Here is a 25152-nt window from a genome sequence, read left to right on the forward strand (position 1 = left end):
AACCGAATTAAATGATGAGCATGTAATTTTATAATAGTTTTTAATAATGGTAGTAGTGGTGATGAGAAGAGGAAATATCACCACCCACGACAACAATTATGCAACTAAATTAGATGGTAAGTGAGCAGGTGATTTTATAATAGTTTTTAGTAGTTGTAGTAGTAATGGTGATGAGAAAATGAAATAACACCACCCACGGTAATAATTATGCAACTGAACTAGATGGTAAGTGAGCAAGTAATTTTGCAATAGTTTTTTTTTTAATGATTTTATACCTAGTTATATAGGTTTGAACAAACTTATAGATTAAAAGTACCACATCAAATAACAACAAATGTAATAGAAAGTAGGCTTATATCAAGATGATGATGTCCGAAAAAACCCAAGTAGCTTAGAAGTAAGGTTTATGTGTTGAATAATTAGTTAATCTTCTAGTTCTAACAATCTGATCTATTCTCTCTAGCTAAGGTGCATGATAGCTTGTAATTATTGCCTGGTAGGTTAAGGTGATTAATGGCTGGAACATAGAAAATATCCATTTTTAAGATTTGTGGACTCTCAAATACTTAAATAAGTATCTTTTTAGAAAGAGACGATACAACGATATTTTAGAAAGATATACCCTGAAAGTATGTATGCTAAAAATATTGAGAAAGCAAAGATTATGAACCTGGAGTTTGAAGGATTCATGGGATACGTATTGCCCATAAGTTTTATCCTTTTGTGGAGAGGAGTGGCTAGAATGTTATCTTGACCCAATAACATTTAATGAGGAAAAAATATGGTAGGCCCTTGAGAGATTTTTTTAAACCTAAGAATGTAGGAAGAGTAGGATTTAAAAAAGTAGCTAAGCCCATAGAGGCCGAATTCTTACCCTAGACTAGACCCAAGGGGTCCTTCCCTTGGCCGAGCTAAAAGGAGGTAGGTCCTCTCTTAGTTGAGCACAAGGGAGGTGGGTGCTTCCCTTGGTCATGCCTAGGGGGGCTAGGTTTGTCCCTTAGCTTGCCTAAGGGAGTCAGGCTCATCCTTTGAATGAAACCAACTTTGTTGAGTTCAACAAACTTACTAAACTAATGTTACCAAAGTGTATTGGGTCCGTCCTAGTTTAAACTCAAGAGAGGTAGGTCCTTTTCTTGGTCGTGCTCAAAGAAGTTGGGTCATTTCATTGGTCGAGCCCAAAGGAGAAGGGTCATTCCTTTGGTCGTGCCTAAAGGAAAATTGTCCCTCCATTGGCCTTGCTCAAGGGAGAAGGGTGGTTCCCTTAGCCGTGCTCAAGGGAGATGGATCATTTACTTGGTCGTGCTCAAAGGAAGATGAGTTGTTTTCTTGGCTGAGCTTAAGGAAGAAAGGTAATTCTTTTGGTCATGTCCAAAGGAGAAGGGTCATTCCCTTGGTCGTGCCTAAAGGAAAATGGTCCCTCCATTGGCCTTGCTCAAGGGAGAAGGGTGGTTCCCTTAGCTTAGCTCAAGGGAGATGGGTCATTTATTTGGTCGTGCTTAAAGGAAGATGAGTTGTTTTTTAGCTTGAGTTTAAGGAAGAAAGGTAATTCTCTTGGTTATGTTCAAGAGAGATGATGTCATTCCCTTGGTCATGCCCAATAAAAATAGCATCATTTTCTTGGTTGTGCTAAAGGGAGAAAAGTTGTTTCTTTTGTCGTGTTCAAGGTAAAATGGTCGTTCCTGTGGTTGAATCCAAGGAAGAAGGATCTTTTCCTTGACCATATCCAATGGAGGAGGATCATTCCTTTACTTAATGGAGATGACATCATTTATATATAATTCTCTTGGTTGAACAAAACAAAGAGGGGTCATTCGCTTAGTCGTGCTAAAAAATATATATTGTTATTTTCCTGTGGAGCCTAAAAAAGAAGGATCCTTTTTCTTGGCTGTGTTCAAGGGGGAGATGAGTTGTTTCTCTTGTATGAGAGTTGTTTCCTTGGCATCGCCATTACTCTCTCACACCTTTGTCTAAATCCACTGGTATTCCTATAATTTTATTCCATTTTCAAAATTCAAGTCTTTCTCTGTTCACTCTATTAATTTCTCAACCCTTGAAAACATCAAGCCCTCTAAGTGAAACTTTTCAACAAGAACCAAAACAGGGTATTTGTAAAATCTTGAAAAACAAATGTGGTCTTTAGCTTCTACGATCCAGGACCCATTTTGCGGTAATTTCATGACCCATTTCATTTAAGTGATTAATATCAAGCATTTTGAGCATCAATCTCCATCCTTTAAGGGTATGTAGTTAGTAGAAATTTGGTTTTTGTGTTTGTTTTGGTGAAGATGTTTTTTTGGGGGCTCATTGTAGATCACTGACTTGTAAAGCTGCATTTTTGGGGTTTGGTTTTTACTATTTATGACATTGTTTAAGGTTGCAAAAGAAAGTTGCATTGCTATGCTTGAAGGGGTGGTTATATGTACTTTGGTTTCCATGAACTTTTTGCAACATCGGAGACATGTTTTAAATTTTGGCAAATCCAAGATTTTTTGCTTGGCTCTGCGTGTTTAGTAAAGGTTCTATTTTGGGTTCCAGACAGTTGTTAAGATTATAAGCAAACGTATGAAAGAGAACAGCTTTATCGGCTTTCAAACCTTATATTTATCGTAATCAGTTGGAAGGACAATGAGCCTTTAAGTGGATTTGGATGCTCCTTTTCTAGTAACTGCAGTACTGATTCGAAATCGTATGGAGGTGGATCTCAAGGTTGATATTCCTCTGGATTAGTTTGGATGGCATCTATAAGGAGAACATTGTCTCCTGTGCCTAGAGCTGGAACCTTATTAAACGGGGAAGCCTGTCAAGTGGCTTCTCCTTTGTCCAAGTCCTCTTATTCCCAGAGCTACCCCTCTTCTGGTGGATTGCTACCATCAATTTTCGGTCCGTCAGATTCTCAAGCCTTTGTTTATGGTGTTTTTTCACCAAGATCTTCAAGACCTTTGGAGAGGTCAAAACCCGAGGGGCAAGTTTGGAAGAGGGCCCTTTCCCATTTCTTCGTTTGTTTTGTGATTGGGGTTTTGTTGGACTAACCCCAATTGTCTCGATGAATTTATCAGTGAATCCAATCTCAAAGCAACGAGCGTTTTCGTTTGAGGTGGTATCTGTTACTGGGAACTTTAATAAGCATCAAGATATGACAAGAAATGCAACAATAATGGCAGAAAGCGGAGGACTTGAGAATAGTACCACACTGGAGCCACAAGTGAAGGAACAGGAGTTAAGGGATGGGATTTATTATGATATCTCTATTAGCTTATCACTCTTCTGAAGATGAGGATTTGGGGTCTCAAATGTGAATTTGCACTCACTATGAAAATATTGCGCAGCCTTTGCTGGTGCTCAGTATGTTTGAAATCATGGATACAGTTTCTGGTTGTTCAGTTCTCTAATGGAGTACAGTGGTTGTTCCATTGGAATTGAATCAGAAGATATTCTTGACTTCTATGTTAGTTATGACGTAACTATCTGGTTCTCCGGATATTGTTGAGAGTTCACGCCTTTTTTCCTTGCCGCAGTTCAGAACATGGACAGTTGCCAAGTTAACAGTAAACAGAAACAAAGATTTCGTGGAGGGCTCCATTTGTAATGGAACTCAAGCTATTGGATGGCATGTGAATGAATCAAGTAGAAGATTTCAGAGATTCGATGCTGGCATGTCAGGGTTTGCCTTCAAGCTATTCAGGTCAGTACCTCTTGCTTTCCTTCTCATCTTATTCCTTCAGTACTCTACATTGCAGCTTGATGGCTGTTGCTTCTGCTCCAGTAAAAATGAATAATCTGTATATTTTCTGGCCTCCTTCTTCCACTATTACAAGTATGAAAATGAAAAAATATACTAAAAGAATGAAGCTTGTTTTTGGCAAATTTGTCACTATCAGGGGTTTATTACTTTTAGTCGGGTAATAGTGATACAGACCAAAGCATTGCCCTCCATAAAGATAATCAATAAAGGCCAGAAACATTTTCAAGCACATCTTCAGCGAAGATATATCCTTCTTTCTTCCAGCCTTGTCTTATTTCATTTTTTTTCCTGGAAAAAATGGGACGCATTCTCCATCCAACAATTAGCTACTAATACTGGGCTTTGGCTCCAATAATTAACTCCACTTGCCTGCTCTTGCAGGTTTGCACATTTATTGAGCAAGTTGTGGAACATGAAAGCCAAATGGAAGGCTTACTGGAGGACTGCTCAGGAGTCATGGCCTGGCATCTGCAGCTTCAATTTCACATTCTAGGGAGTATATCACCTCCGATTGGTTAGCAAGCCTCAGCTGGAATCCGTCTCCTGCTTACTGATAACGTACAGGGAGCATTTCTTTGATTTAACTTGTGCCGCCTGACATTTCAAGTGCTCTGCAAAAAAGGATGGAAATGGAACATATTCTGTCTAACGAGATGCACGCACCTTTTACCTTTGAAACAAAATGCATCATGTAACATTTGAGCTAGTGTATTATGCCTTCATGGTTTGTTTCTCGTTCTTTTTTCTATCTTTCTGCCACTGACATTTTCTGATAATTATTGGCGCGCCATAGGAGGGATGCATCCAGAATCAAACTGGTTAGGGAACGGATGGTTGAAAGAGTAAACCATCCTCGAGTTCAAGCATAGCCCCAACATTTTTCATATTTTCTTTAACGCTCAAGGTATCCTGCGTGCAAAACTCGAAGCAATCTTGGGAAATTTACTTGGTACCTGCCAGTGTCTGATCAACTGTACAGGCTTCTCCTTGAATTTTCTTTTCTTTATATGCAGCAACATGCCATTGATGCAACGAGCTTCTGTACTCTGCCTCGAATGTCATTTAAGAGAGCGATCACGCAAGTTATGAACACAAAAGTCAAGGGCTATTGCAATCTTTCACACTCCAAAGGATGGAAGGTGCTCCGGAAAATGTAGTTGTAAAGTAAAAACATTGAATTTGCTTGCGAGATTAAGAATTTCATAGCCGTTGTGATTAGACCAAGTGACCAGTGTAGGTAAATAGATTGTATTAAGAACCATTAAATAATATGGAGGAGACAACCTGTCATCTAAACGTCGATATGTCCGAGTGGTTAAGGAGACAGACTCGAAATCTGTTGGGCTTTGCCTGCGCAGGTTCGAATCCTGCTGTCGACGCCTCTTTTCTTTTACCTAGCTATGACGCTACTGGTCGTTTGGATCTCTTATAATTTTGCTTCTCGCAAGCTATTCAGGAATATGTTCCTTTCTTTGTCTCTAAAAAAAGGATACATTTCTCCACGATATTGGCACACCTCTTCTTTTATTAAAATTTTCATTCGTTTGGAATATCATTCTAGTTTACTTAATTTTTTTTATTAAAAATTAATTATTTTTTTATTTTTATATCGTTTTGATGTGTTGATATCAAAAATAATTTTTAAAAAATAAAAAATATTATTTTAATATATTTTTGAACGAAAAATACTTTATAAAACATCCATTATTATACTCACAAGCACCCTTTTACACTACAATAATATATATTATTTACATCTTTTTTTTTTGGTTTCGAAAGAAATATACTGTAGATTCGTAGAACAACATAAAAAGGTGCTAAAATTCACTTTACATATCTGTTTCTTGCAAAATAGAATGAGTGCTCCTCACTTCATTCCCATCTCTTCTTCCTCTAAAGAAATAAAATTTCTTCACAACTCCTAGCTATCTGATCAGACATTACTAGCTAGCTAGTGATATGGTGCCTAACTTGGACCTAATCCTCCTTGCATTCCTCTATGGCTGTTTCATTGCTTGTGTAGTAGGAGCTATCATCTTTGCAATCTTGAATGCCCTCTTACTTGCATTCTTTCTCACACTCTTCTCCATTGCCATAATCGATCTTCAAGATGTGTTCTCTTTCGTTTCTCGGTTCGTTGTGCCTCTAAAGGAAAATCTTAAGCTGGGGTTTGCTCTACTCGTCTGCATGGTCATGTATTATGCCATCGGAGCCATGTTGGCTTCAAAACCTTTATTTGAACGCATGGTTTCTGAAATCAAAGTGAAGGCTCGGCATGTTTTGAGCCATTTAGAAGTTTTAGCTACCTCTTGTTGAGACTTGAAGAATATCATGCATGAAGCTTTTCAAGTCATCTCATGTTTTGACATGTTCGGAACTGCTCAAGCAATCGGCCGGCGCAATGCGGAGAATGAGTAGCAGCTATATATCAGTTCTGTATGTATCTTGATTCCTCCATGTCAGTAGGAATTAATTCCCTTCTTTCATGCTGTGCTTAGTGAGACATTTTTCTACTTAGAAAATAACGAGATCCGAATCATCAGTGATTTTCTAGTTCAACACAATAATAATGAAATCCAGACACATGCCATGTCTTTAAGTTTATTGAATTTGGCCAGAATTAGATTGTTTTTTTCTTACTTATGTTTTGGTAATCATGTTTTAGATGCTTAGTCATTTTTTTTTTCCTTGTTGAGAATATATTTTAGATAGGTGATATATGAAAAATTAAAAAGAGTGCAGAGCTTGGACTGAGTTTGATATATTTCCAGATGTTTAGACCCTCTTCCACTACATCGGTTTGTAATTAAAATAATCATGAACTTTTATATATAGCCAATAAACTCTCCTACTACAAATATGATGAATTTTTCCATTATATGTCACTATGAAAATCAAATTCATTTAATATATGCAATTTATAATGGAAATATTGATATACGTTTAGTTAAAGATTAATCAACTATTAAGTTAGGTTTTAAAAATAATTTTATATTATTTTTTAATATATTCTCTCAAGTTGTGCATAATTTTTATTAATTAAAATAACAATAGTGAGATTCGAATTCGTAACTATTTGATTATTAAAATTATGATATCATATTAAAAAATCAATTCAACTTAAAAACTTGAATTATTAGATTAATCTCGAAAAATAATTTTATATTATTTTTTAACAAGTTAATCATAAACTTTGTGAAAATTAATGAATCATAATCAAATCATTAAAACATCAATTATGTGAACAGATCATATATATATATATATATATATATAACATTCCTTGCATCAATATTGGGTTAATGCTTGCAGATAACAATATTCCTTACGTCAACAACAATATATCTTCACCTTTCTAATACTTTTTCTATTTCCAAATCATTTTTTTATATAAATATCTTATTAGATTAAACATAAATTACAGTCCTATAGATTTAATAACAATATTTAACTTCATCACTTTCAATTTATTAAAAAAAGTACAAAAGACAAAAATTTAAACATATAAAAACAATACTCCTATTAACAAAACCTAATAAGTACTTTGAAAACACTGCACATCATGGGTGAAACATTGAGGGAAATAAAATCTTTTTACAAGTTACATGAGTTATTATCAAATTGATTTTGAATAAATAAGTTTCTTATATTTTAAAAGCATAATAAAATAACTAAAATATTCTTGAGAGTAAAAATTATAAAACTAGTGTTTATGGGTTTTTTTTTATATATATTTTCATACTAGTTTTTCGTTATAATCAAGTTGACTAAGAAGTAATTTGATTTTTTAATATTATAACATATATTTTTTTTTAAAAAAATGGTTGGCGTGCGGGCTTGCGCTCTTCAGGTGGCGCCTTCACCATCCAAAAATCCCCTTACATCATGTCATTAGAATTATTGCAACATCTTCTTCGTGGTGGGATGACGATTGACAACAACAAATAAGTTTTTCATATTCAAATTAAATTTCAGAGTTGTCCTTTTATTTACTAAGATTTTAACTTTGGTCCTTATTTTTTTTATTTTTAATTTTTGTTCTTGATCTTTTTATAAAATTTTGATTTGTTTTTAATTTCATCCTTTAATCCCAATTCGTAATATTTTATTTTTTTCAATTTGACCCTCATTCTTTTGATAGTTTTTTTCTTTAGGTCCTTTTGTTAAATTGATTTTTCTTTTCAATTTCACCATTCAATAAAAAAAATTATAGTTGTCGTCTAATTTTTTTTATTTCAACTTTGATTCTTATTTTTTAATTTCTATTTTTAGTTTTAGGATCCTTTTGTATAATTATATTTCAATTTTATCTTTTAATATTTTATTGATTAGGAATTAGATTTCATGGTTTTTTCAAACAGAGCGTTTCCAGTTTAATGACCCGGGTCACGAGTTTGAAAAGTTGATGCGGGTTGACATTATTTTTTCTTTACGTATTTTCTTTGCCAATTTCATCATACGACATTGGTTTTTTTTTTTTTTTTAAGAAAATGAGCTTTGTGATTTTTTTTCTTTTCTTTTCTATTATACTATCCCGATCTCATAACTTGGGTTGCGGGGTTGGCGAGTTAATCCATGTTGACTCAGCTCTTATAACTTGGGTTGACTCGGTCTTTATAACCCAAGTTACAAGTTTTTCATGCTAACTCGGGTTGACTTAAGGTTTTTTTGTTATTTTTAATCAATTTATTATTTTTTCATATTTAATTGGTTGAGAATTGAGTAATATCATTTTTTATTTTTTGAATTTTTTTTTAAGTTATCATGATAATTTTTTATTTAGTCCCAAGGAAAAACAAACCAGCAAAGCAAGCTTTGAATATCATATGGGTCCGTGCGTGCCCTAACAAACGGTTACCTTATCTTTTCTGTTTATCAAATTCATATTTTGCCGCGAACTCTGACCAGCCAGCATCTTCTTCTTCTGGCAAAGCAAAAGCAAAACAAATCTTTAAGACATTTTTGTGATGGAAACAATAAGCGTGCTTTACTCTCCCTATGTTATCATCTTCAAGCTAGTAAGCCTTGTCGTCAATCTCCAGTTGAAAAATCACTGAAGCTACAAAGATTCCGATCACCAAACAGTACTCAACTACTGTCGGATTCTGATAAGGAAGGTTTGACAGTTGAAACTGAAAATTTTTCCGGTTCTGTCAGTCCTGTTTACGTGCGCCTACACCTCCTAATAAAGATCTCCGAACTCCTCATAGCGGGTAAAATTAGTTTTGTGATCTTAACATTAATACTATAGATTAAATTTGGGAATTGTTTTATAATTTTGTTGATTTACATCTTGTGATATTTTCCGATGGAATGATTTGCTTGAATGTGCAGGTACCATTTTGCTGATGACAAGTTTATTTTCCAATACTGAAGTTAAGAATCTCATAACTTTGGAATAATATAAAATCATCTCTCTAGCTTCACCAAACAATTTCAACTTTTAAGTTAAATATGATTTATTTTTTTTACTAACTAAAAGATAACTAAAAGATTATGAGTTCGAATATTACTATATTTTTTTTCTAGTTAAAATATAATAACATAAGATAGTATGGATTTGTATAAAATTGGTTTAATGAATCATGTTAGAGAATGTTTGTTATTGGAATAAGAGTGTTTGTTCTTGTTTTGGTATGATAAATATGAGAATTTATAAATTATAAATACTTAGAGAATAAAAATTATGAACCCTTGACCTGAGTGATTCAGGAGGTATAAATAACCTCTGAACCTTGTCATGTTGCTTGAATTAAGGGGTTGAAGTGTTATTTTCTCCTGATAACATTAATGAAAATAAGAGATAAATATCTCTTACACAATATATATTAATATTAATGAACAAATATCCATTACACAATATTAGTGTTGATGGAAATATGTTAAGACATTGGAAGACTTTTATACACATAAGAATGTAGAGAGATGAGTATTCTTGACATTAATTTTTTTATGTTAAAAGTCATAAGAATAAACAAACAAAACTTTATGGCCAACATGAGGCCTAGAATGATCGTTAGTTAGGCTCATACCATTTAGACTTGGCACAATACTAAGCCCACAAGCAATGAGTCTAGTAGCTTGCCAAACCCATATATACTTGGGATCAATGTGTAGCTAAACTCAAGGATGTTGGGTTTAATAGATCATAAGACCCATGTCCATTTGAGCTCAATGCATAGCTAAACTTAAAGACATTGGGCAACTTGCTAAACCTATATGGCTCAGCGCGTAGCTGAACTCAAGGATGTTAGGTCTGACAACTCGCTAAACCCATGCGTACTTAAGCTCAGCACATAGCTGAACATAGGGATATTGGATTTGACAGCTCGTAAGATCCATGTCTACTCAACGCATAGATGAAACCAAGGATGTTAGACATGGCAACAAGCCAGATTTATGTCATCTGGGCCTGGCATTCTGCCAAGCATTTAGATATTGGGTATGGACGATAAGCCCCACCCTCCTATCATTTGGATTATCACCCTACCTTCGGCCTTCTAAATATGGATTTAGGCTAAAAATTTAATTTTAAAAATATGCTATCCAAGAAAAACTACTATGAATCCTTCCACAACAGATTAAGCTTTTGTGACGTTAAGTGCCTGCTCATTTGATCTAACAGAAGAAGTTGTGTGTTCAGTCTAAGTGATATTTTTTTTAATTATCGCAAAGGTAGGCATGAGCTGATGTTGGAGAATACTTTTTGTGGTTGAGAAAGACGTGCAGCCTCCTCAGGTAGATATGCATTCCATGAATGCTGTCCTGTTCCTCATAAATCTTGAGATTACTGTTGATTTGTCATGCATAATTTTTATTTAGAATTTTATGTTTTGTCATTTAACAAGGAATTAACATCTAGGTTTCTTAGCTTGACTACATAAGAGAGATTCTATTGTTCTGATGTTATAAAAATTACCAGAAAATCAATAAATACAAATGGAAATACCGAGAGAATATTTTCGTTGGTAAATTGCCGACGGATTTTACCGACGGAATTTTCGTTGGTAAACTGTGAAACTGTTCATCATGTCAATTACAGAGGGAATCACCAACGGAAAAATTCCGGCGATATTTTTCAGAGAGCTCTGGAACTGTTCACTTTCCAATTGCACTATTAATTACTATTCTTTACGGACAAAATCACCAACGGATTGAAAAGTCATCGATGTTATTTGACGGTTTCTGAAATTTTTTGATTAAATTAAAAAATTAAATTACATATTACAGACGAAATCACTGATGGAATGATTAAAAATATTAATATTTAATTATCCGTCGGTAAAACCGTTGGTAACACGCCCCAATAAAAAGCCTAGAATCCATAATTTCACAACAGACGAGGTTCCTTTCTTCTTCTTCTTCTTCCACGTATGTAAAAAAACATCAATATCCATTTCTTTCTCTTCTCTCCTCAACTCCTTCTCTTCTTCTCCATGCTCAGGTATGTATTCTTCTCCTTTCTTCTTTTTTCTTCTTAGTTTTTTTAATTAATATACTTTACGAATTTGTTTTTTTCTCTCTTTTTAGCTTCACTTGCAACCACGTTAAGGTAAGATTTTTCTTTTTTCTTCTTTTTTCATGTTTTTTTCACTATATTTGTTTTTTTATTTTATTTTTAATTGTTTTTGTTCTTAATAATTGTATGAATATTATTGTAGGATTTTTTTTCCATATGATTTTCTTCTTCTTTTTTCCAATCGTTTTGAGTATTATAGAGTGTTGATTTATATTAATTTAATTATTTTATAGTTTCGTAAAATGGATTTTTTAAAAATATTTTTAAATAATTACCGACAAAATTACATACGGTTTTTTCCGCGGAATTGAGCGGATAATTTTTTTTTGCGCACCATCAGTAATAATATTTTTTATTACCAACGGAAAAACAATTACCAATGAAAGATTCATCGACGAAGTTATTCCGTCGGTGATTTCGTTGGTAAATTAATTACCAATGGAATGATAGTACAAATACCGAAGGAAAATTCTGTCGGTTATAGTTTTTAAACCTGACCCGGTGGTCGACTCAGTATAATGATTGGGTCACGGGTCAGATGGGTTGACCCGGGTCAACCCAAAAAAAAATCTATATTATATTTATCATATTATATTCACCTAATTAACAATAAAACAAGCATATAGTTTAGTTAAAATATTGGTTAGCAACAACCCTTAAGGAATGCTAACATGGCAAGATTACAAAGTAATGTCTTTACTCAGTGTGTAAGTGATGCATATTATAATTGTCCTTATTTAATCCCCTGCTATGCAAAACACCAACATCCTCTCTGCTGTCATGCTCGATACCAAGGTCTCTGCTATTTTTTCCATCCCTTACTCTCCCCATTAATTACTCCTACTATTAACCTCAATTTTTATTGCTGCTAATCTTAATCATCGTAATTCTTCTTTCTTTCTATCCATCCACCCATCCATCTACCACTCTCTGCCTGCCTTTCTAATCTGTGTTATACGCAGTTGATGATGCATTTTTCCTTGTCAATTAGGCATCTATAATCACATCAGTTTTATTACTTGGTTTTCATTGATTAAACCCACTTGGATCTAATCATCTACTGATTATAATCATAGATGATTAGATTCTCTCAATCTGTTGTTAACAAGAACATGAACAAGGCAAGAAACAAAGCCTAGATTCAAGAAAAACACAAGCAAGGAACAAAAAAGGATTGACATATAAACTGGGCAGAAATAAGGTAAGGAACAGAAATCTATCTTACATAAACATAAAGCCAGTGAATTAAACAACTTATCTTACATCCATGAAGAGAAATGAAACCAGTGAAGAACAGAAATCTAAGAGAGAAGAAAACCGAAGCGAAACAAAAAACTATCTTATATGAAACCATTGCTTTCATAAACAAAAAACTAAAGAGAAATAAGTAACAACAACTTCATCTGACATTGATTTGCAGATATTAACTAAAGAGAGCCAAATCAAGAAAAGAACACAAACTCCTTGCAAAAACAAATTTAGAGTTTGCTGAAGGCCTCTTCTTGTTATTCTAACAAAAAGAGAGACGGAGACTTACCTAGTATGGCTTGCATGTAGCTTAAATTTCTCTGCAACTGATATGGCTATGAACTTTGAAGATGGAGATTAGGTTTTCTAATTCTGTGAATTGTGATTCTGTGTGTCTTCATGTTGCAATGCAAACGGTTTGGTTAATTGATAGTAAAAAGTTAAAGCCAAAAACGACGTCGTTATATATATATATATATATATATATATATATATATATATATATATATATATATAAAACAGTCGGGTTTACCCGGGTGGACCGGGTCCGGGTCCGGGTCGACCAGTCGGGTTGATCGGGTTTCACCGGGCCAACTCCCAAGCGGGTTTTTACCTCTACCCGAACTGGTCCCAGGCCCAGGTCGGCCAGGTCTCGGGTCGACCCGCCGGGCCGGTTCGGGTTTTAAAACTGTAACGTTGGTAAATCCAAAGATTGTGGTAGTGAAATAAACTTGTTATTTATTGATAGCTCATAACTCTTCCTTCTTTTAGCCATCCTTTCCTTTTCTTTCCCCTGGGGATGCAGACAAAGCTACAAGATCATTAAATAAAATATACAGAATATGGATCTTTTGCATTTGATTTGTGCCCATTTCTTGCTCCAGGGGTTACGAGGGATTGTGGTAGTGATGGTGGTTCAAAGTACTTTTCACTCAGAAATACATTAAAATAATTTTTTTTATTTTTTAAAAATAATTTTTGACATTAGTTCATTAAAACGATTTGAAAATATAAAAAAAATTTCATTTAAAAAAAATTCAAAATTTAAAAGAATACTATTTGCACCGCATTCCCAAACAGAATAGGGTTAATATACAAAGTTTCATTGTGGTTGCTGCATTATATAGACAACAAATGTCTGGCTCTTATTTTCAACATACAATAGATGATATTAGGTCTAACGATTTTTCCTCATTATCAATTTTTTCGTGTGAATTTGGGATTGCATTTAAGCAATTGATTTAATTTAATTCAAAATCAAAATTATTTTTAAAATAAAGCTAAATTTAACAAAAAAAATAACAAATAAAAAACTCGAAATAACCCATATCATTTTTAAAATTAATAAAAAATCATTTAGAAAAAAAAATAAAAAAGTAACAGAACTCAATCTCCAATTAAATCAAATACCGAAGGATAAAAAAAAACATGAGTTTCAAAAAAGAAAAAAAAGACAAATGAACCTAGATGAATTTTTTAAACTTGGGTTAATCTCTCAAATTTACAACTCGTTAAATTGTAGACCTAGACTCAATCAAGAAGCTCAATTCAATATTGAAAGATGAAATCAGAAAAAAATATCAATTTAAAAAAAATTGACAAAGCAAAAAAAAATAGCAATAAAAATTCAAGAAGGATGAAATCATAAAAAAAAATCGTATTTATAAATGATCTTAAATAAAATAAATAACAATAAAAAAAATGGTGATCAAATTTGATATATTAAAAAATTAATGTAGGTTGAAATTAAAAACAAATTTTAATTTTATAAAATAATTCAAATAAAAAAATATCAATTGAAATAATTGAAATAATATGAATCAAATTTGAAGAAAAACAAATTGTAAAATTTTAAAAGATCAATGAAAATCAAGAATAAAAGAGTAAATTGATGCCCAACTTGAGGGAATTACACCGCACATGTTGCCTAGGGAGAAAACCCTCTGCCGTGACATATCAAAAAATTCCAAAGAAAGCTGTTTTTGTAGTTGTTATATAATTTGTTTTTATATTTTAAAAATAATTTTTTAAAAAATTGAAAATATTTTATGTTTTTTTTATCAAATTAATATTTTTTTGATATTTTTAAATTATTTTGATGCGCTGATATCAAAAATAATTTTTAAAACAATAAAAAAAATTATTATTTTAATATATTTATAAACAAAAAATACTTTAAAATACAACCATAATCATTATCTATAATTTGCATGCTCTGCTAACACGGAGGAGTGACATACTTACTAACACGTACAGAACTAGGGGGAAGGTTAGTCTTATTTTTCGTACTTGCGATACCTCTGTCCGTTTATCAACTTGTGTTCCACTTTCCCAGTTTAGGTGGCACGATTCTAACCTCAGCAATCAATTTTCTGTGGTATCAATAATCAACTGGATATGAAACATGAGATCAAGAACCCTAAAACTTAGCTGTGCAACAATAATAGCTTTCAAATGTAGTCATGCCATTTTGATCTTGCAGTCTTGCCGGCAACTAACTAGCTCTGTGATCTGCGTTTTACAAACATGACTTGATGCGAACACTTACCGTTGATAGCTTAAGGCTGTTCCTTTTATTTTTTCTGTTCATATTATGGGCTTAAATTCTTAATCTTTCATCCTTGTTGTATGTAGGTAATTTTGGAGATTACCAGACATGGCAGAGATGGAGGTTGGAGGAAGACCATGGTTTACAACTTGGATAGGCAAGACATCTGCTTCACAGTCCCTCTGACATGCTCTTCTAGTTCCCATTGATCTGGATGGAATTTACAGTTTCGTTCCATTATTCAATCCCCCTGGTTTATAGCCTAGTTGGCTCGTGCTTTCGTTTTACAAAAGGACTCGCCTTTCACAACCTAGAAATAGAGAGAGATATGGCATGGTGTGGGTGCCAACCGCTGTTTGCATGCACCTTGAGGACCTGTCGGTCCAAATGCTCTGGATGCCTTCGTTATCTAAGAAGCAATTATATCCATGGCTTAAGCTTTTAATACAGTCCCAGGTCAGATATAGTGAAGGTAACAGCAACCTTTTTTCCACTGCCTTGTATAAGACAACGGTTTCAAATGCTCTGTTTGTCCCCAACACATCGTGTTTGTTCAAGTTGGTAACAAACTGATGTGTTCGTTTAAGATGGTAACCTACTGATCAAACATACTCTTGTCTGAGAATTTTTTTTTGTTACCTTCAGTAGTTTCCAGTTTTGTTGATTATCGATATTTTGGCATGAGTTGAACTTCTAAGCTTCTAATTACTAACAGTGAACTTAGACCTTGGTTGTGGTTCATCAAGTAATTAATCTAAAGAAGCAATTATATCTGTGTATCCAACATCTTACATGTATTGAAGAAAATCTGTCCAGTTACATTACAATACAAACAAATTATTCACACTTTTCCTGATTTCTCAGATATTATTTACAAAAATGTTTCACCAGTAGTCCTTACATGAGCAAGAACCATCTTTGAAATGGTGGAAACGATTTCTATCTCTTGCAATAATTTCTCTATTGAAGATCTTTGATATTAATTTGGTGGCAGAATGACAATTTCCACACACGCGAAGATTCTTCATTATTCTGATTGTTGTCCCTGGCTTTGTACTGATCAAACCAAAGGCAATGGCCAACTTTTCACTGTGATGACTCAAGACCCCTTCTTTCCACTCCTCATCCATGTCGTAGAGCACCTCTGACGTATCTGGTACAAAACCAGCTTTCTCCAAACGCATATCAATTTCATCCAACATCTTGTAGATTTCATTGCTCTGGGGATGGACCTTGTCACCAACAAGAAACTCATGCACCACACTATCTACTTCAATAGAGCTACAACCAGGAACTTTCTTCATCCTGTTATCATTTAGCCTAGTTCTTATTTTTGCTACATCCTCCCATCTACCAGCTCCTGCGTAGATGTTTGACAAGAGCACATAAGCGCTTGGGTTTTCAGGTTCTAGTTCAAAAAGATGCTTGGCAACAGATTCAGCCAACTCAATGCGTCTATGAATTCTACAAGCTCCAAGAAGAGAGCACCAAATGGCCCCATCTGGTTTCATTTCCATATTCTTCACCAAGGTTTCTGCTTCATCAAACAACCCGGCTCGACCAAAAAGATCTATCATGCATCCATAGTGTGGCAATTTTGGAGAAACCTTGTAATCTTGGATCATTGAACTAAAATATCTGCGTCCAAGACTTAGCAAACCAGCATGCTTACAAGCTGTTAACACGCCAACAAAAGTGATGTCATCTGGTACAAACCCCTCACTAGTCATTCTTGAGAACAGCCCAAGAGCCGTATCTGTGTGCCCGTGCATGGCAAACCCAGATATCATTGCATTCCAAGTTGCCAAGCTTTTAGTATTCATGCAATCAAAGATTCGTTTAGCTGCCGCTAAATCACCACATTTTGCATACATGTCAATGAGGCTTGTCCATAGGGCAACAGTATTTTTCATACTTTTCATGTTCTTGTCGACATAAGCATGAACCCATTTGCCAAGATCAAGCGCACCCAAGTTAGCACAAGCCGGAAGAATGCTCAAGAAAGTGACATCATTAGGATCTATATTCGACTGCATCATTCGCCTAAATAGCCCCAAGGCTTCCTTATAACAGCTCATATGAGTATAGCCACCAATCATAACATTCCATGAGACCACATTCTTATCCTGTATTTTCTCAAATAGATTGCTGGCTTCTTCCAAATCTCCACATTTAACATACATGTCAATAAGTCCGTTTACAAGCCTAATATTTGATCCAAGTCCACGATCTTCAATCCAAGACCGAACCCAATTGCCCAGTTGAAGAGAAGATCCTGATTGAGCGCAGGCCGAAAGGACACTAAGCATTGTGCTCACATTAGGTGTAACCTTTGCTCTACGCATCTCTTCAAAGAATGCCATTGCCTCTTCGACTCGACCACTCTGAGCATACCCAGAAATCATAGCATTCCACGACACAACATCTCTCACAGGAATTTCATCAAACAACTCTCGAGCTTCATCCAAAAAACCCTTCGAAGCGTACCCAGTAATCAAAGCAGTAAAAGAAACAGCATCTCTCATAGAACTTTTATCAAACACCAATCTTGCATTAACCAATTCACCATTTTGAGCATACATGTTAATCAACGAAGTATGTACGAAGGCATTATGTTCAAGTCCAAGCTTCAAAACATGTGCATGGACCTGTTTCCCTTCATGGGCACCTCTAATTTTGGTGCATGACTTGAAAATAGAAGGAAAGGTGTACTCATTCGGCTCTGTACCAGAACTAATCATATGAACATAGTATTCTAAAGCTAAAAAAGGGGATTCGCTCGATGAGAGACCCCTGATCATATGATTCCAAATCACATGATTGGGGTTTCGAATGGTTTTGAAGAGCGAGAGAGCATAAGAGAGGTCACCATGTGGAGAGACGGCGCAAAACTCGATGAGCTTGCTAAGAGCGAAGTGGGTGTTGTGGAGGCCAGTTTTGATGATTTGGGAGTGGATTTGTTTGAGAGTCTGGAGGGTTTTGCAGTTGGAAAGGAGAGTTAGAGAAGGATGGTCATGGACAAGTTTGTATGGCGGAGAAGGATCAGAGAAGGAAAGAGCTTGGAGAGTACTTACGGGTGAAGCCAATGCCACCATCTTCATTTGTAGTTTGTGAAACTGGAGTTCCTCTATTCAAAATTTTCAAACATGAAGAAGGTCAGATTTTTATCCTTGTAGATTTATTATTGTTTCACTTTCACCCTCATAGTTTAAGCTTTGACAATATTACCTCTATAGCTTCTAAAATGTCTTTATTTTGCCCTTGATAAATAACTACTTTTTTCATGAATTATTTCTTGGCTTTAAATTATATATCATAATCATGTCTAATTAATTTTTGAATTATTTATTTTTTCATATATTTCTTAATTTGGTACCGTTCACCATCTTTAATTACTCTATTACATAAAAATGGTTGCATGCACAACAACATTAACTACAAATATTCTACTAATCCATACAATAATTATGCACTATAGTACAAAGTCACATATAAATAAAGAAGAATATCACTTATTTTTAGCTAAAAAAAAGTTAAATAATCTCTCAAGAAATGATTATTCATCGGAGTATATGTTTGATATTGTAGTAATTTTTACGGTTATGAATTCAAAAAGTATGTATAAAAAAAGTTATAAATTATAATTTTTCTTAATCAATATTTTAAAAGAAAATTTTCAACGAGATTCATGAAATATATATATATATATATAGTACGAATAATCAAATATTTTTAAAGTCGTGGTTGATGCAAAACATAATTTCAATCACACAACATTCCACTTTCGAACACATTTATGTTGAATCTGTACTATCAAAAATTCTAATTTAAAAAAAATCAAAAATATGTGATTAATGTTTGGTGTTTTTAGAGGTCTAAACAAACCTCAAAACCTCTGACTCAAACAAAAACTTAAATGATTCAATTAAATTTAAAATAAAAATGTTATGTGTTGAATAATCAAATATTTTTAAAGCCGTGGTTGATGCAAAACATGATTTCAACCACACAACACCCACTCTAAAACACATCCGCGTTGAATCTGTACATGATCAAATATTATAATTTTAAAAAAATCAAAAGCATGTGATTAATATTGGGTGTTTTTAGAGGTCCAAACAAACCGCTAAACCTTTGACTCTAACAAGAACTTAAATGGTTCAATTAAATTTAAAATAATCTTGAACTGCCAGCAATAAATGGTTCAATTAGGGCAGCCATGATACATCAAAAGGATCAATATAAGAAAGTATACGAAATATAAGAACCAAAAGTGAATTTTATAGCACTGTTTAAATAAACGGTAAAGAAATGGTTAGCGTTGCCAATAACGTTCCTTTTGTCTCCCTTTTCCATTTTGCCGCCACCTCACTCTCTCACACACCTCCTCCTGTGCTGGTGTATAAATACCAGCCTCAAACCTCCCTGCTCCTCTCTCTCTCTCCACACAGCCGTCCATTCTTAATTTCTCTCACTCTCTCCAGTACTCAAATTAATCTTTCAAAAATCTTGAATTTCGAATAATGGAAGTACACATTCACAATTTCTCCCCTAATTTCTCACCACTTCGACCCCTAACAAACCCTAATTCCTCTATCAAACTCTATCACTCTCGAGATTCTACCTTTTCTATACCTCTATCGAAATCACTCAAGCTAGGGTTCCGATCATCGCCACTGCTGGCGGCGTCCACTCCCATCACTAACACCGATACTTCACTAGCCTCAAATGGAGAAAATGAGAGGAGTGTGAGTCCAGTTTATGTGCCAACGCCACCTAATCGTGGGCTCCGTACTCCTCACAGCGGGTAATTTTTTTTTATTTAAAATTCTTGATAATTATTTATTCCTAAATTGTAATTTTATTTCAATAAAATTAACAGGTACCATTATGATGGGACGACGCGGAACTTTTTTGAAGGTTGGTATTTTAAAGTGTCGATACCGGAGCGGAAACAGAATTTCTGTTTCATGTATTCAGTGGAGAATCCTGCGTTTCCTAAGAAATTGACTGCCTTGGAGTCGGCACAGCATGGATCGAGATCAATTGGAGTTGGTGCTCAGATTCTAGGGGCTTATGACAAGTATATTTGCCAATTCTCTGAAGAATCGCAAGATTTCTGGGGAAGTAAGTGTTTTTCCCCCCTCTTTGTAATGTTATGGGAACTGTTTGAATTTATAAGATTCTGTGTTTAAGAGTTAAAGTTGTTACTATTAGTTTGTTTGTTGATGCTTAGGTAGGCATGAGCTGGCATTGGGGAATACTTTTGTTGCTGAGAGAAATATGCGGCCTCCAACTAAAGAGGTTCCTCCTCAGGTTGAAATCTCTATTGTTCATCTTAAATGTTGATATTGATATTCTTTTTGTTTATCATTTTTTTAGAATGTCCAACCTTGTCAATTTTATAAGGTTTTAACATTTGGGTTTCTTAGTTTGAATGGATAAGAGAGGATTTCTTTTTTATTTAGTTACAAAGCCGTGGATTAATAGTACATAAGAATGTTGTCAGAGTTGCAAGGCTTTAAAACTGTGCAATACAGCTGCGGAGGAAAATAAGAAAAGTCCTCCTTAACAATTTAACTGAAATGTCTCATTTTGCTTCCGTAACTTCAAATGGTTTCTCATGTCTGAAAAATTTGTAGGAATTCACATTAGCTACTTTACCCTTTTTTTTTAAAGTTTTGAGGTGGTTGAATATATCAGCATTAGCCTTCCTGTTCAGTTCTGTATTAGATATTTTTTTTTGTTTATTTTACATTTCCTTGCATAAGACTGTTAAAACCTGAAAAATTAGAGTGGATTCTCAATTTCCTGTCTGCTTGGTTAGACTTAGTGCAAGTATTTCTTGGTTTGCGTGGTTTATATTCTTGCTGAGGCTAACCATGTCAAATGAATCCAAGTTACAACTTACATTTTGTAATATTTAATTTGTGTAGGAATTTGATAAAAGAGTTTTAGAAGGATTTCAAGTAAGCCCACTTTGGCACCAAGGCTTTATTCGTGATGATGGCAGGTATTCTCACTCTTGTCATCCATACCCATAGTGTAGAGATTGAGTTTCAGGATGTAACATCACACATGCATGGGGGCTTTTTTTTGTAAAATCATGCATGCATGTCACACTGCATTCAGTGCCACATTCAGGATAATGGATTAAACTTTCTAATGCTTTGTTAGTCCAACTCCTTATCTATGCTTAAAGTGGTGAGAAAATAATACGATTGGGTAAGTCGGGGCAAATCAAACATATTTCATGTTTGAAATTTTGATAATCTAATATATTTTTAATACCTTGGTTGTTTCTAATTTATTTGAGCATTGGTAGTTTGACATGACTTTTCTTCTAACTGCAGGTCAGATTATGTGGAAACTGTGAAAACTGCACGTTGGCAGTACAGTACACGGCCTGTTTATGGATGGGGTAATGTTGGGTCTACACAGAAGTCGACTGCAGGGTGGCTTGCTGCTTTTCCTGTATTTGAACCCCACTGGCAAATATGCATGGCCGGAGGACTTTCAACAGGCATTAACTATTCTTGCTTCTGGTTATAATTGTTTTGGAACTTTCAATCTGATGTTGGTTATGATACTTTTATTCTATTTTACAACAAGTTGTCTAATAAAATCAATGATCTTTGTAAACTGTTCTTGCTCATTATATATAATCAGCTCTTGTTTCTTACAGTTCTCTTTTCTCCCCCCTTCTAAGTAAATACCTTACAAGAATTTACAGAAGCCTCCGTTGTTAATTTCTAAGTCCTCATGCTGCTATGAAGGTCACAAGTTTGTGAGAGCAGAATATCCATAGGCTTTAGAAATAATTATATTCTAGGTTTTTGGCTCCTTTTGTTGTCACAGTGGCAAAGAGTATTGTGATTAGGTTCAATGCTTTCTAGGGAATAATGCTTTGGGTTTTGATTGGACACAGGATGGATAGAGTGGGATGGTGAAAGATTTGAGTTCGAAGATGCTCCTTCTTATTCTGAAAAGAACTGGGGTGGAGCCTTCCCAAGAAAATGGTTTTGGGTAAATATTTATTTCTTTCATGTGGTAAATATCTGTGTATTAATGGATTATATGTTTTTCTCACGTGGAATTTCATGCTTACATAACATTGTAAGGGTGGGTAAGTTACTTTCACTGTTGCTCTTTGCATGACTAATAATTAACTATTTACCCTCTTTTCAACATACAAAGGTGACCTTACATCAATATTATTCACCCCAATTCACGTTTTGATGTGTGGTGTGGGAATGTTGTGCTGTCATTACATGTTGGTTCAAAGTACAGAAATTGAAGAAAGCACATTAACTTTATCTCTGGCTCATTAGCCTGCTTTCTCATGGACTTGATTAGATGGCTCATTTTTTATGCGTTGTTGATTAGTGGAAATTTTTAGTGAAGAAATCTCCGCTCTGTTTAAGTTATTGAAGTTGTTGGGAATTATCGCTGGGACGATGTTTTGCTAATGCATCTTAGGTTTGCAATTGTCCACATATGCCTAACCTGGAAGAAAAGAAAATTAAAAAAATTAAAAGAAAAAGTCTGAATGCCTGTATGCCTGTATGCTAATTGTTGATGTTTTACATTTTACCATAGGTTCAATGTAATGTCTTTGAAGGTGCAAGTGGAGAAGTTGCTTTGACTGCAGCTGGTGGGTTGAGGCAAATACCTGGACCAAGTGAGACTTTTGAAAATGCTGCATTGGTAACTTTCCTATGACAATTCCAATACTTTGTTCTCCACTTTCCCTTGTTTCAGCAATTCTTTTTAGATAGATAAGTTTTTTCTGCTCTTTAGGAATATATATGGCTAAATGCATGTAAAGAATGAGATAGTGAACCAATGATATGCAATTTTCATGGAACCTCAGCTACCCTTTATGTTTTCATATGGAACTTGAATATTATTCATGAGTTTGAATATGCCTTACTATCTTTAGTTTGAGATCCTGAAATAGAAGAAAAGCCAAAAACATATTCAAGTTTACAAGTTGGACGCACTTGTTTTAAATAAACTGACACACAATACAATGTCCACCTGTGCAGGTTGGAGTACATTATGATGGGATTTTCTATGAATTTGTGCCATGGAATGGTGTTGTAAATTGGGAAATTTCTCCATGGGGTTACTGGTACATGGCTGCAGACAATGGGACACATTTGGTATCTTCTGTTTCCTGTTTCTAGTATTCACAGTCACACAGTATAAATCCACTTTTAACTCTGATGTCCCTGTAAGTTTGGTATTATTCTTCACTTAAACATGTGAAACATTAAAAAAGAAAAAGGAAGAACATGCTTGCCCACATGATTTTTCATGACCTCTTAAGTCTTTTATGGATACATATAATGATAAGTTGGAGTTATACTATCAACTAGAGGTCTAATTTATTGTCCTTACTCAGGTTGAATTGGAGGCAACAACAAAGGAATTGGGAACAGCATTGCGTGCTCCAACAGCAGAAGCTGGGCTTTCTCCAGCTTGTAAAGATACCGGTTTTAGTTTTCTGAAATTGCAAATATGGGAACGTCGATATGATGGCACTAAGGGGAAGGTGCATTTTACTTTTCACTCTCCCATATCCACATATTCATCAACTTCATGCGCAAAAACATTAACTTAAACTATTCTATTTAACCTCAGGATTTATTCTTAGCATTAAGTGGCCAAACTATTCAACAGAACATCAAAAACTTTGAACTTTTCTTGTGTGACAGTATTTATCATGCAATGTAGTTTCTTTACATAAAAACAAGTTTCGCAACCAGAGGTTGCACTTGTTCTTCCGACATGTATTTTCAGTGACATTATCCCATGAAACCAGTGAAAGGAGTCCATCTGTGGACTTCATGAGTGATTTTTTCTTAAAAATCTAGAGTTGTCGTTGGAGAAATGAAGAGTCTGCTTTTAGCATGTGAGAATTTGCTTCCTGGATGTTCTATTTTTGTTTGTCACACCTTGTATGTTATCTATGTGCTAAAATCCATATGGATTGATACAATTCCAATGACAGCGTTTTCTCATAATTTTTCAAAATCCTTGGCATCCAATTTTTTAATGTAATTTGTCAAAGGGGCAAAGCGCTGATCCCTGGCATGCAATTGTTGTGATTGGTATATGCTCTTAGATCTGCACTATTACAAGTTGGTTTTGTTCTTGTTCAAGAACCAAATAAGACCAGTTAGTTTATTTGTTCATACTATGGCTTTGGATATTCCTACACTTTCAGCATTATTATATGCAGTTAATTTTGGATGTTACAAGCGACATGGCATTAGTAGAAGTTGGAGGAGGACCATGGTTTACCACTTGGAAAGGCAAGACATCTATGCCAGAGCTTGTCAGCCGCACTATTGGAGCCCCCATTGACGTGGATGGAATTTTTAGTTTTGTTCCTCTGTTCAAGCCCCCTGGTTTATAACCACTAGGTCAGTTCTTTCATTACGAAAATGGATCAAACTTGGAAGTTTGAAGAGCCAGAGAAAGGAAGATGGCAGTTTGGTATGAAAGACGATCCATTGTGCCCCAAAACAGCAGACTAAATGTTTTCCGTGACGCGGTAAGTTGCATGATCAGTTCTTTTGTTGTAAATTTCACTCAAATAACATGTAGCTTGGGCAACTGCAGTTAAAAGGGAACTGGGTGCTTGCCTTAGTCTGACTTCATCCATTCTGAGGCATTTTGCATTAGCCACTCTTTTTTTAACCACATAGCTAGTGCAAAGCTAATATAGAATGTGTACCTACCTACATCGCTTTTCATTCAGCACCTTCTGCAACTTTGTGGTCATTTATTGCATATTTTGTGGTTTGTATCCTGAATTTTTCATTTGCAGCTATCAGAATGTAGCAGCAAAAGTAAGGGTGCCTTTACTTATGAAGTTGTTCTCGGTATTTTTCAGGGTTTTTTTTTAATAAACCGAAAATTAAAGAAGATGCATTCACTGAATTGTTTTCTTAGAAACAGGTGTTCTCTAATTCTTGAAAACACCAAATAGAGATGGAAACAACATAATTTTCTGAAATTAAACCCTTAAATTTCTCAAAAGTGTTCCTGTTATCCAGATCTGTTTACGATCTTATGTTATGTTTT

The 25152-nt window shown here is 34.6% G+C and overlaps 2 protein-coding genes, 1 non-coding gene and 1 pseudogene across 3 annotated transcripts; 3 read left to right on the forward strand and 1 right to left on the reverse strand.

Annotated features, from left to right (window-relative positions):
- Positions 1 to 1862: 1862 nt before the first annotated feature.
- On the forward strand, positions 1863 to 3678 carry LOC7458967 (probable beta-1,4-xylosyltransferase IRX9L; annotated as a pseudogene).
- Positions 3679 to 5039: 1361 nt separating this feature from the next.
- Positions 5040 to 5121, forward strand: TRNAS-CGA (transfer RNA serine (anticodon CGA)). The gene has a single exon. It is a non-coding gene; the product is annotated as a tRNA-Ser (tRNA).
- A 10682-nt stretch (positions 5122 to 15803) lies between these two features.
- LOC7462933 (pentatricopeptide repeat-containing protein At1g08070, chloroplastic) lies at positions 15804 to 18209 on the reverse strand. Its single transcript, XM_002324199.4, has one exon. The coding sequence runs from the start codon at positions 18156 to 18158 to the stop codon at positions 15942 to 15944; it is 2217 nt and encodes a 738-aa protein (XP_002324235.4). The 5' UTR covers positions 18159 to 18209; the 3' UTR covers positions 15804 to 15941.
- A 1195-nt stretch (positions 18210 to 19404) lies between these two features.
- On the forward strand, positions 19405 to 24936 carry LOC18107478 (tocopherol cyclase, chloroplastic). The gene is made up of 10 exons (XM_006371646.3): positions 19405 to 19864; positions 19940 to 20184; positions 20294 to 20373; positions 20994 to 21070; positions 21411 to 21580; positions 21986 to 22083; positions 22657 to 22764; positions 23106 to 23222; positions 23465 to 23614; positions 24305 to 24936. The coding sequence occupies exons 1-10, from the start codon at positions 19581 to 19583 to the stop codon at positions 24479 to 24481; spliced, it is 1506 nt and encodes a 501-aa protein (XP_006371708.3). The 5' UTR covers positions 19405 to 19580; the 3' UTR covers positions 24482 to 24936.
- The last annotated feature ends 216 nt before the right edge of the window (positions 24937 to 25152 follow it).

This window comes from Populus trichocarpa, chromosome 18, assembly GCF_000002775.5.
Source record: "Populus trichocarpa isolate Nisqually-1 chromosome 18, P.trichocarpa_v4.1, whole genome shotgun sequence".
In the NCBI taxonomy this organism is placed as follows: domain Eukaryota; kingdom Viridiplantae; phylum Streptophyta; class Magnoliopsida; order Malpighiales; family Salicaceae; genus Populus; species Populus trichocarpa.